The sequence below is a fragment of the Herpailurus yagouaroundi genome, unplaced genomic scaffold, assembly GCF_014898765.1.
Source record: "Herpailurus yagouaroundi ecotype Mexico unplaced genomic scaffold, PumYag 184, whole genome shotgun sequence".
Lineage (NCBI taxonomy): Eukaryota > Metazoa > Chordata > Mammalia > Carnivora > Felidae > Herpailurus > Herpailurus yagouaroundi.
In genome coordinates, this window is record NW_024412415.1 from 38,877,119 (window position 1) to 38,890,209 (window position 13,091).

Sequence of the window (13,091 nt, forward strand, 5' to 3'; positions counted from 1 at the left end):
TGGGTTCAAGCCCCGTGTCAGGTTCTGTGCTGACAGCTCAGAGCCTGGAGCCTATTTCAGATTCTGTGTCTCCTTCTCTCTCTGCCCCTCCACCAGTCGTGCTCTGTCTCTGTCTCAAAAATAAACATTAAAAATTAAAAAAAAAAAAAACAAACACAGACAAGACTAACCTGCAGTCTTAGAAGTTGGGGTGATGGCTTCCCTTGGGGTAGGAGCACAAGGAGGTTTCTAGGGTGCTGGTAACGTTCTGTTTCTTGATTTGAGGGCTGGTTACGTGGCTTTGTTAAATCCGTAAAAATTCATCAAGCTGTACACAATATCTACACTTTTCAGTGTGGATCTTATAATTAATTAAAAGTTCTAAGATTTTCATTAAAAATAAGATAGACTGTTGCATAGAAGTTCAAATATTTTATGTAGATACTCCATCCTCAAGGTTGGGGGGGAGCAGAACTCTCCACTCTGTAGGTGTGGGCTGCTCACAGGGACTTCTTTCCAAAGAGCACAGTACAGATGGGGGGGGGGGGTGACTCACCATGGAAAAACTTGACAAACTCCACTTCAACCGGCTGATCAAAGTGAACATCAACCATCCTGAGCCAAGCTGACAATATGTAGCCTTGACATGATGTGACAAAGATGGCACTTTTCTTCTGTGGTCTTCTACAAATAACCCATAACCCCGGCATCAAACAGATTCCAATACTGGGCATCCTGTGGAATAACAGACCAGTACTCCTGAGAACTGTCAAGGCCATCAAAAAAGATACTCAGAAACGTCACAACCTAGGGGAGCTTAACGATGACTCAGTGTAATATGGGGTATTCCTTGATGGGATAGTGGAACAGGAGACATCAGGCAAAAACTAAGGAGATCTGAATAAAGTATGACTTTTTAATTAAAGAATTAGAGTGAGAGAGATGGAGAGGGAAATAAAGGTAGAGGGGGTGAGGAAGGAAGGAAGGAAGGAAGGAAGGAAGGAAGGAAGGAAGGAAGGAAGAAGGAAGGAAAGAAGAAGGAAGGACAGGAGGGAAGGAGGAGAGACACCCACAGAAAGAAAGAGAGAAATATTTAATTTTCTGTAAAACTTAGCCTAACCTCAAACTTTAATCTTTCTTTTTAATGTTTATTTATTTTTGAGAGAAAGCATGGGGGAGGAGCAGAGAGAGAGGGAGACTAGAGGATCCGAAGAGGGCTCTGCGCTGACAGCAGAGAGCCCAATACGGAACTCGAACTCACAATCCTTGATATCAGGACCTGAGCCAAAGTCGGACACTCAACCGACTGAGCCATCCAGGTGCCCCAAACCTTGATCTTTTTATTGCACAAGCTGAACCCAGTAGAGATACAGACAGAAAGCAGCTTTCCTTTCTCTCAGCCATGGATCTTCAAACCCTCTCTGCAGTTGTACCAGACTTCTTGACCTTGGCCCAGCTTGACCACACAGCTTTCCCCAGTTCAATCTAAATCAAAATTTGCTACGGGGCGCCTGGGTGGCTCAGTCAGTTAAGCGTCCGATTTCGGCCTGGGTCATGATCTCACGGTTTGTGGTTTGGGGCCCTGCATTGGACTCAGAGCCTGGAGCCTGCTTCGGATTCTGTGTCTCCCTCTCTCTGCCTCTCCCCTGCTCATGCTGTCTATCTCTCTCAAGGAATGAATAAACATTAAAAAAAAATTTTAAATCAAAATTTGCCTCTCACGTCCAATTTAGGGTGTGTTCCCAGCCTCTTGGGGACCTGGCCAGACCCCCTGAGAAGGAGAGAGTTTTGCTCTGTTTCTGTACTCCTTCCTTCCCCCGCCCTGCTCTTTACTGGCCTCTCCACCAGGGAGGGCAAAGAGGGAAGGTGCTGGAAGAGAAGCCAATCTCTTTTTATTTGCTGGGTGCTATTTATCTTCTCTCTTGGCTAAAGACGCCCTTATGTGTAGCAGATACTCCACTGCCAGCTTTGCATCGGGTGCCTTAGAGTCCCAACTGTCCTCCATATCATAGAGTCCCTAAGTAGTGCATGGACTCTCTGGCTGACCTCTTGCCCGCCCCCAGCTCACTCTCACAGGGTACATTTGCAGCCTGTGGCTGCTGAGGTCCCCTCCCTTCTGCAGTGAGGTCCCATGATGCAGCTTATGTCTAATCCCTTCAGGATGTCTACCCAGCCCTCAGGAGACTCATATCCTGGTACTGCACCCCACTCTGGCCATGCAGACTGCCCTCTGCTGCCCCCACCATCACAGCTGCTCCCCCAAGTCCAGGGACACGTTTCCAGCATGTGTATAACATGTTGGTCCGGAGTACAGTCTTCTGAAGGTTTGGGTCTCAGCTCTAATACACTCCTCTGGAACCTAGAGCAAATTACACAACTTGTCTGTGCCTCTCTTACTCCATTGTAATACGAGAACAGTATTAATTTCGATTCCATGGGATGACTGAGAATGTTTTTTGTTCATAGGTGAAAAGCTCTTAGAACAACTGAGTCCATAACTATCAAGCTCTATAAAGTATGTGATAAATATGCAAATGGCACAGTCCTCCTCACCACTGTCCAACCCACCTGGACTCTTGGCCCAAGAAGGAGACGCCATTCTCCCCTCCTTTTTTTTTTTAAGTTTATTTATTTTGAGGTGGGGAGGAGCAGAGAGAGAATCCCAAGCAGGCTCTGAACCATCAGCACAGAGTCGGATGCGGGGGCTCGAAACCACAAACAGTGAGATCACCACCTGAGCCGAAATCAAGAGTCAAACACTCAACCCACTGAGCCACCCAGGGACCCCAACAGGTATCCAACTTTCAAACCTTGGGTCCTCTGGACCCTCCTCACTTAGCGCTCTGAGATGGAGAGTTCCTCCTGCCTTCCCCAGGGAAGGAGAGCGAATCACAATGGAAATCCTCACCAAGCAACAGCCCTCTTGCTACCTTAAAGCTCCTTGATAGTCAGTGAACACCCACATACCTTCCCCTAGGACCTTGGATAGCTAACATTTGCCATATCTACTGTCTCTCCTCTCTATATGCATACACCCAGAGACATACATTTTTTCCCATTTTCTTTTTAATGTTTATTTCTTTATTTTGAGAGAGATACTGCATAAACAGGGGAGGGGCAGAGAGACGATCCCAAGCAGACTCCTTGATGTGAACACAGAGCTCAAGGTGGGGTTCAGTCCCACAAACCGTGTGAGATCATGACCTAAGCCAAAATCAAGAGTTGGAAGCTTAACCGACTGAGCCACCCAGAGGCCCCTTAGACATTTTTTAACAGAATTATTTAAAAGTTGAAAAAATCAGGGGCGCCTGGGTGGTTCAGTTGGTTAAGTGTCCGACTTGACCTTAGGTCATGGTCTCAAGGTTTGTGAATTTGAGCGCCACATCGGGCTCTGTGCTGACAGCTCGAAGCCTGGAGCCTGCTTCGGATTCTGTGTCTCCTTTTCTCTCTGCCCCTCCACGACTTGTGCTCTGTCTCTCTATATCAAAAATAAATGTAAAAAAAAAAAAATGTTTTAAGTTGCAAAAATCATGACACTTCACCCCCAAACACCATAACATTAATCTCCTAAGAAAATTTCCTACAATATCCTGCCACATAACCACGATGCTACATTCACACCTAAGAAAATTAACGTTAATTCCTTAATATCTTCTAATCTCCAATCTATGTTCATGTGCCTCCAGTTGTCCCAAAAATGTCTTCTGTAGCTTTAAAAAATTTTTTCTTGGAGGCCTGGGTAGCTCAGACAGTTGAGTGTCTGACTCTTGATTTCTGCTTGGGTCATGACCCCAGGGTCATGGGATCGAGCCCCCCATCAGGCTTTGCACTGGGCGTGGAGACGGAACGTGGAGCCTGTTTGGATTCTCTCTCTCTCTCTTTCCCTCTGCCCCTCTTCCCAACTCACACACTCTGTAAAATTTTTAAAAAATGTTTTTTTCCTTTAAATCCAGGGTCCAGTGAAATTTTACATATTGCATTTTTTTTGTTTTTTAAAAAAGTATTTATTTACTTTTGAGAAAGCACAAGTGGGGGAGGGGCAGAGAGAGGGGGACAGAGGATCCAAAGCAGGTTCTACACTGACAGGCTGACAACAGTGAGCCCAATGTGGGGTTCAAACTCATGAACCGCAAGATCATGACCTGAACTGAAGTTGGACACTCAACCAACTGAGCCGCCCAGATGCCCCTACATATTGTATTTGGTTGCTTTGTCTCTTCAGGTTCTTCACTCTAGAAAAGGACCTTTTTTTAAATGGCGTTGACTGTTTTGAAGCCAGTTGCCATGAGGAACTGCCCACAGCATGGATATTCTTCATTTGATTTTAAATTTCTTATCATCCCTTACCAGGAGGGAGGAGGGCAAAGGGGTCACCCTTCAGAATGCAGGGTCCTAAATGTTTTTCAGATTAAAGATTTGGGCTGAAACTCGGAGTTGGCCAGAACACGGCCATTTCTTACGGGGTTTTGCAGCTTGTTGGAAGGGTGCTACAGATCACCATTCCTGAGAAGAGCAGATCAGCCTGGACCAAGTGCCCAGGCAGGGTGCCTCCTCATGGGTGCAGTGGGAGAGGAGACTGAAACAGCCCAGGGGTCTTTTGCTCCTAGACCCTGACCTGCCCTTGAGAGAAAAAAGCGTTTTGACCCTGGAGCCTGAAAAGAGCTGGACATTCCTCCCCAGGGACATGACAAGACCTGCCTTGGGCCCTGGGTAGTCGGTGCAGCTGAGGGATCCTTGCCCAAGGTCAAGGGCTGACCCTTCTGACTTCATTTGATGACATTGATATCAGGTGATCAGGATGGCCAGGCCAATCTGACAGAGGGTGATGTTTATAAAAGGCCCTTCACCCAGAGACAGAAGCTACGTGCCAGACTCCATAACCCTGCTGATCTCAAGCACCTACCTCTACAGGTACCTTTCTTGGGCTCATTTCTCAGTCCCTGGGAAATATCTTGGGAATGAATGGAGAGGAATAGACCCTGAGTTAGGTGTAGGAGGCCTGAGTTCTGGTCCACCCTGACCAGTTCCAGACCTCAGTTTCTACTTATTTATTTATTTATTTATCTTGAGAGAGAGAGAGAGAGAGAGAGAGAGAGTGGGGGAGAGGTACAGAGGAAGAGAGAGAGAGAGAGAGAGAGAGAGAGAGAGAGAATCTAAAGCAGACTTCATTCTCAGTGTGGAGTCCAACACAGGGCTCAATCCCACGACCCTGAGATCATGACCTGAGCTGAAATCAAGAGTTGGAAGCTTAACCAACTGAGCCACCCAAAAGCCCCTCTCCATTTTTATTTTTAAATTTTCTTTCTGTCTCCATTTTTAAATTATCAACTTGGACTGGGCCATCTCTGATTAGAATGGAGAGATGGGGAGGGGTCCCCACCTGGCACGAGGGCAGCCCTGGCTGTGGCTTGGTTGCAGCCCAATCTCAGTCTCCAAGACTGTGAGAGGGTGGGGACTCATCCTCAGAGAAAGGACTCTCCTTGATCTGGTAAAGAATGCCCCAGGGGAGGAAGCATCCCCAGTCATTTGCATGAGCCCTGGGACCCTGGCCCCCTCAGTGTTTGTTGCTGGGTGGGAGCTGTTCCCCTTTCCCTGGGTAGGAGGAGGTATTGGCAGGAAGTCAGCATCGGCAGGGACCCTTTGGCATAATGTCCAGCATAACCTTGAACTGGGGGCTGGCAAGGGTGCTTCCCTGTTTTGAAGTCGTCAATTGCCTCCACTCCAGCCTCAGAATTGGAAATTGAAGTGATGGGCAGATGGGAGCATCAGGGATAAGAGTTCAGACACTTAGGTTGGGAATTTTGAGTCTCCTTTCCAGGCCTCAGATTCAGTGATGCTCTAAGAGTGAGCTTTTGGGACACGGGACCTACGGTGGATACACTTAAGTCTTTCTGGCATCTAGCTAGGAGCCAAGTACCAATCATGTGCCAGTGTTTATTGACTGAGTGAGTGAATGAACGAGTGAATGGCTCCATCTTGATGCTCAACCTGGCTCCTCCTTCTTCCCCAGTAGTTGATACAGATGGCAACATCCCCAACGGCCACAGAGCTTCTCCTGGCCTCCTTTGTCTTCTGCCTGGTGTTCTGGGTGGTCAGGGCCTGGCAGCCTCGGGTTCCCAAAGGCCTGAAGAGTCCACCAGGGCCCTGGGGCTGGCCTCTGCTCGGGCACGTGCTGACCTTGAGGAAGAACCCACATCTGGTGCTGGCAAGGCTGAGCGAGCGTTACGGGGACGTGCTGCAAATCCGCATCGGCTCCACACCCGTGCTGGTGCTCAGCAGCCTGGACGCCATCCGGCAGGCCCTGGTGCAGCAGGGTGATGACTTCAAGGGCCGGCCCAACCTCTACAGCTTCAGTCTGGTCACTGATGGCCACAGCATGACCTTCAGCCCAGACTCTGGACCGGTGTGGGCCGCCCGCAGGCGCCTGGCCCAGAGCGCTCTCAACACCTTCTCCATTGCCTCAGACCCGGCTTCCGCATCCTCCTGCTACCTGGAAGACCACGTGAGCAAGGAGGCCGAGGCCCTCCTCAGCAGGTTGCAGGAACAGATGGCAGAGGTCGGGAGCTTCGATCCCCATAGCCAAGTGGTGCTGTCAGTGGCCAATGTCATTGGTGCCATGTGCTTTGGGCAGCACTTTCCTCAGGACAGTGAGGAAAAGCTCAGCCTCATACACAGCACCAATATATTCGTGGAGAATGCATCCTCCGGGAACCCTGTGGACTTCTTCCCCATCCTTCAATATATCCCCACCCCTGGCCTGCAGAGATTCAAGGCCTTCAACCAGAAGTTGGTACAGTTCCTGCAGAAAATTATCCAGGAGCACTACCAGGACTTTGACGAGGTGAGCCCAGGGTTTTGGAGCTGCAGGGCCTGGGTGCCGTCCCTCTCACTCAGCTTCAAGGTACACACACAGCTGATATGCTGCTGCCAAGGCCTAGGAAGGCTCTGGAACACCCTGGACTAGCTGTGGGACCTGGAAACAATCCCTTTCCCTCTCTGGCCTCAGTTTCCTCATCCCTCCTGCCTCTCTTTCAGGGTGGCTTGAAGCCCCAGAGATATTTGGCTGTGAATGGGCCCCTGGCAGAGTCCTGCAATGTGGGGGGGTTGTTGTCTTAAGAAGGCTTTTGTTCTGCAGGAATCTGAATGCTGACAGAGGCTAATCCCCAGCTCAGGTGGCACTTTGCTTCCCAGTACTCACCCCAGCCTCCTCCTTGGAAACTGGACCCTTGGGGTTATTGGGAGGAAGGGTCCCCAGGGCTGCCACCAGCTCCCACTGTAAGCCCAGCTTACTGCCTAGAGGCCAGGGGGAGGTGCCATGTGGAATGGGGCAAGGTTCAGTGGTTGGCCCTGGAAATGCCAGGGTTGTCCCTAAGCTTGTGTCCTCACAGAACAACATCCAGGACATCGCAGGCGCCCTGTTGAAGCACTGTAAGAAGGGCTCCAGAGCTAATGGTGGCCACATCCCTCACGAGAAGATTGTCAGCCTTATCAACGACATTTTTGGGGCCGGTAGGAGTCAGACCCTTGCTCCTCCATCCATCACTGCCTGCTGTCCACCCACAGACTTGTTCAGCCCCTGAGTCCATCAGATAACTTGCCAACCACATACCAGATGGGTGCAGGACACGCAGACACCTGGCCCATGTTCAGGGTCTGAGTCCAGGCCATGCCAACAACTGTCAGTGGAAATTCAACCAAACCCCTCTCTGCCTCTGGGTCTCAGTTTCCCTACCTGAATAATAAAGGGTTCTCTAGCCTGGAAGTCTGGGTCCCTGTAATTCCAGAAACGAATTCTAAAACCAGTGACCAAATTTGCGGTGAGAAGATCTGTCTCTGCCCTCAGAAAACTCATGGAGGGGGTGGAGAAGGTAGGGGGGAAGAAGGCAGAGAAAGCAATGCTTGGTACATTCATGCTGGGTGTTTGGGGAATGCCGGTTTCTTGTTCTTGGCTTTCTTACTTCCTTACCTTACACCATGCTGCCCAGGATTTGACACTGTCACAACAGCCATCTCCTGGAGCCTTATGTACCTTGTGACAAATCCTGAGAAACAGAGAAAGATCCAGGAGGAGCTGGGTACGTGGCAGAGATGCATTGGCTGAGAGAAGCCTTGGGATCCCCAGGTGATTTGTTCGATCTACACGTGGCCGTTATGGGCCTAACAGGGGATGTAATAGGGGACATAATAGGGGACGCAGATGCTATGGAGCAATCAGGACGGCCCTAAGCCCTGTTTGGTCTTCCGTGTTCTACAGACACAGTGGTTGGCAGGGCACGGCGGCCCCGGTTGTCTGACAGACTCCAGCTGCCCTACCTGGAGGCCTCCATCTTGGAGATCTTCCGACACTCCTCCTTCATCCCCTTCACTCTCCCCCACAGGTAAGATCTGTTTATTCTGCCCTGCCGCCTTTGAAGTCCTCACCATGTCTCTTCTTCCCATCTTCTCAGCCCTGGCCCTGGCTCAGATCTCGGCATCTCATTTCTGGCCATGTCACCAAGTTCCTCACAGACCCTCAGCCTCTAGTCTGTCCCCCAGCCAGTCCAAGCCTGATCAAACTACCCCACTTTCAGGAGAAAGTCACATTCTTGACCTCAGCTCTCACTCGCCTCTGCTCACATTCCCTCCCTGCAAGTACTCTCAGCCCTGCCAGGCTGGCCTCACTGGACCTCACCAGCACGATGAAGCCAACCTCCAATCCTGCTGATGCTGGACCTTGGGCCGGGAATGCCATCTACCCTCTTCTCTGGCTACCAGAATCCTGTGCTTGCCCAAGGTCCATCCTGACACAAACTTCCCCTTCGCTATCAGGCTTTCTTGACTCAACTGGCTGGCACAGATTCATTCTCTGATATCTTGCAGAACTTTCAGCCGTTTGGCTTTGATAATGTCCTGGGATTTTTCACAATGTCAAGAGAGTTAGTGAACATTTACTTCTACCCATATATTGGTCTAGTCATTCCTGGAGCAAGAGGTCTGGCTCCTCAGCCAAGCTGGGAACTCCTGCAGGGCTGGCCCAGACTGCCTTCTTCTTGGCTCCAGAGGATGGCCAAGTGCACAGCCAGATGCACAAAAAAGTTTAGTAAACACTGGCTCGGCTGAAGGTGAAAAACAGGCGCTGAGGAAGGGGAAGGATAACTTCACCGCTTCCCTGCACCCGACATTCCCTCCCAGTGTGGGGTATGGAGACTGTGGTGAGCAAGCTATTGGGCTGGGGCGGAACTAGGAGAGAATAGTTCCCAAAGACATGCCCCAGTTTTCCTGCCCTGAGCCTGACTGCCCCCTCTTCCTTCCTCAGCACAACAAGGGACACGACACTGAATGGCTTCTACATCCCAGAGAAACACCTTGTCTTCATAAACCAGTGGCAGGTCAATCATGACCAGTGAGTATACATCTCCCACTAAAAAATACGTGAGGCTCAGCAGTCAGGAAGGCTGTCTGTCCCCCTGGGAACTGGTTATATAATAGAGGAATGGGGCCTTGATTGCTATACATAGTCTGTTCTAAGTAACAGACTTTAGGTCCATGTTTCTCAAACTATAGTGCACATAGGAAATGACCAGCAGGTTGGTTAGATTAGGGTGCCTCATCCCCCAAGATTCCCCTTTGGTAGGTAAAATGGAGTACCTCAGGTGATTCTGATGGCAATGGCCTGGTGACCTCTCTTTAGAAAATCCCACTCTAGCCTGTAGGTAGGGGGACCATATAATTTACCATCTAAACGGGGGCGCTCCTGAGTGTGAAAAGGGATACTACCAACAATTCCTCCAAAGCAATAAGCATAAACCAGGATGTACTGTTGATTCCCCTTATATATTGAGTAGGATGGAGATAACATTTTCCTTCTTTTAATTTCTTGTAATTGAAGCATTATTTCTTTAAAATAACAAACTAATATTAAAAAGCACCATTTGCAAGGCCAATCATTTTAGAGAGAGATTTGTAAAAGAAATAAGCATCAAAATACGGTTTGGCCGCTTTCTCCACTCTCTTTTCATCACTTTCGACCTATTCTAACACTTGTACCATCAACAGAAGTCTCCCCCAGGTCTTTCCTCCCAGGGTCTCCCCCACCCAGAAATCCCATCTCCTCTGTTCCTCTTGCAGAAAGGTGTGGGGAGATCCATTTGAGTTCCGGCCAGAGCGATTCCTCACTGCTGATGGCACTGCCATCAACAAGATCTTAAGTGAGAAGGTGATGATCTTTGGCCTGGGCAAGCGCCGGTGTATAGGGGAGGTCCTGGCCAAGTGGGAGGTCTTCCTCTTCCTAGCCATCTTGCTGCAGCAGCTGGAGTTCAGCGTGCCAGCGGGTGTGAAAGTAGACCTAACTCCCATCTATGGACTGACCATGAAGCACGTCCGCTGTGAGCACGTCCAGGCCTGGCCACGTTTCTCCACCAAGTGAAGACACCAGCATGCCAAGGCAGAGGGAGGGGTGAGGATCACCCATGGGTCCCCAGCCCTTGTTTTTTGCCTTTTTATTAAATGAAAGCTTTATTGAGGTATAATATACATACCATACAATTCACTTTCTTAAAAGTAGACAATCCAATGGCTTTTAGTATATTCACAGATCTCAGGGGGTTCCTGGATCCAGTTTCAACATGGGGGGTCCCCACACATACAACACCAAGCAATTCTTGGACACCAACAGGGTGTCCAAGAATTCAACTCAATTCTAACACTGTCTACCCAGAGATAGCATTACACTTCACAGGTTAAGGGCTCAATCCTACAGGACTGCCCCCCACCCCCCACTCCTGACTTTAGTTACTAGTCACAAGCCCCAGGCTGCTACTTGTGCTTCTGACCAACCAGCTTCAGACTGGGGGTTCCAATGACCTCCCCCTCCTTAGGTTCTTTAATTTGCTAGAGTGGCCCACAGAACTCAGGGAGACACTTACTTAGTTTACCAGTTTATTAAAAGATATGATGAAAGGTAGGAATCAGCAGCCAGACAAAGAGATATACAGGGCAAGGTCTGGGGAAGGGGTATAGAACTTCCATGCCCTCTCCAGACACATCATTCTCCCCAATCTCTGGGTGTTCACCAACATGGAAGCTTTTGATCCCAGTCCTTTTGGGATTTTATGGAAGTTTCATTGCATACTCAGGACTGACTAAGTCCTTGACCACTGTCTCATTGAACCATCAGCCCCTTTCCCCTCCCCAGAGATCAGGGAGTGAGACTGATCCAACACTCTAATCACATGGTTGGACCTCCTGGAAACCATCTCCCAAAGTTACCTTCATTAATGCAACAAAAGATGGAGTGCCTGGGTAGCTCAGTCGGCTCAGGTCACGATCCCAGGGTTGAGCCCACACTGAGCATGGAGCCTGCTTAAGATTCTCCCTCTCTCTCTCTCTCTGCCCCTCTCCGCTACTCACTCACTCTCTCTAAAATACATATATACTTTTTATATATATTAAATATATATTAATATATTATATATTATATATAATTATATATATATACATTTAATATATACATATATATAAACAAAAGACACCTTCATCACTCTCAACACTTAGGAAATTCCAAGGGTTTGAGAAGCTGTGAGCCAGGATCTGTGGACAAAAACCAAATATATATGAGAAATATGTTTGGTCATTCATATGACCAACATCTATTTCTCATAAACCACAAATTGCAACAGAGTTGTACTACCATACCATAATCAATTTTAGAAACTTCTCATTGACTGGAAAAGAAAGCTCATACCCACTGGCAGTCACTCCCCATTTTCCCCGACCCTCCTCCGAGTCCCACCAGTTCTAGGCAACTACTAATCTACTTTCTGTCTCTATAGATTTTCCTACTTTGCACATTTCATATAAATGCAATTATACAACAAGAGGTCTTTTGTGACTTTTGTGACAAGTGGTCTTTTGTGACTGGCTTCTTCACTTTACTATACATTACTAGTGTAATGTTTTCAAGGTTCATCCATGTTATAGCATGTATCAGTATCAAATGTCTTGAGTACTATGAGTAGGCCCAGGTTTGTTTCCTCCATCATCGAGGGTACATTGTTCACTGCTCTCTTCTCTCCTTTCCTGTTTGACCCAAGTCTTTGAACACTTGAAGGGAATATGAAGGAAGGGACCCAGGTTTGTGGACCAAACCCAGATGGCTGAATGGGGGGAACTTCATGACCCATCCTCAAAACATCTGACTTCTCACAAGACCTTCATTTGTTCATCTACAGCTAGGGGAGGACAAGTTCCCCAGAAGTCCTCAGGTTATCTGCAAGAGCCCAGGTCTCATCAAAGGGAATTATCAAAGAGTAAAAACATAAGCCATAGAATGGGAAAAAAGATTTGCAAATCACATTTGCAAATCATATATCTGATAAGGGATTAATATCCAGAATACACAAGGAAATCCTACAAATCAACAAGAAAACAAACAACCCAATTTAAAAATGGGAGAAAGACTGGAATAGAGGTCTCTAAAGCAAACATGCAAATGAACAATAAGTACATGAAAAGATGCTGAACATCATTAATTATTAGAGAAATGCAAATCAAAGCCACAGTGAGATACCACTTCATACATACTAGAATGGCTATAATAATGATTTTTAAAAACCTGGATGGTTATAAAAATAATTTGTTATATAAATATAAATGGTCATTCCATTGTAACCATAAAGCAAAACCCTATGGTAGATACACAAAAGATAAAGAGAAAGGAATCTAAACACTCCACAACCAGATGCACACACATACAACACACATTTTTTATAAGTAAAAAAAAAAAAAAAAATGCAGAAAATGAGTAATTGTGGTAAGTACTATAAACAAGACTGTCCACTCACTGTTAGCTGTGTTAATACCTATAAATGGATAAATAATTGAAAGGAACTTCATTCACATGGTAGACATTTTTGTTGCAATTTATCTAGTATCAGATGTGGTACTGGTCTCACACTGTTTAATTTTGTTAATATATAAATTCTGCTAGTAATATATCTTGGTCCAAATCTGTAATGATAGAATGTAGAGTTTGGAGAGTAGCAGACATTCGAATGTTTGTCCACAAGTACATTAGTAAGACCAGACAATAGAAAGGTACAGGCTGGGGCACCTCAGTGGTTCAGTAGGTTAAG

At 47.5% G+C, this 13,091-nt stretch overlaps 1 protein-coding gene across 2 annotated transcripts; it reads left to right on the forward strand.

Moving 5' to 3' along the window:
* The first annotated feature begins 4,768 nt into the window (after positions 1-4,768).
* Positions 4,769-10,523, forward strand: LOC121041994 (cytochrome P450 1A2). Of its 2 annotated transcripts, none has more exons than XM_040493272.1 (7): positions 4,769-4,890; positions 5,990-6,820; positions 7,368-7,488; positions 7,965-8,054; positions 8,234-8,357; positions 9,275-9,361; positions 10,087-10,523. In XM_040493272.1, the coding sequence occupies exons 2-7, from the start codon at positions 6,002-6,004 to the stop codon at positions 10,382-10,384; spliced, it is 1,539 nt and encodes a 512-aa protein (XP_040349206.1). In that variant the 5' UTR covers positions 4,769-4,890; positions 5,990-6,001; the 3' UTR covers positions 10,385-10,523. The 2 variants fall into 2 exon arrangements, with proteins under 2 accessions (XP_040349206.1, XP_040349207.1); XM_040493273.1 differs by having other exon boundaries at positions 5,993-6,820.
* The last annotated feature ends 2,568 nt before the right edge of the window (positions 10,524-13,091 follow it).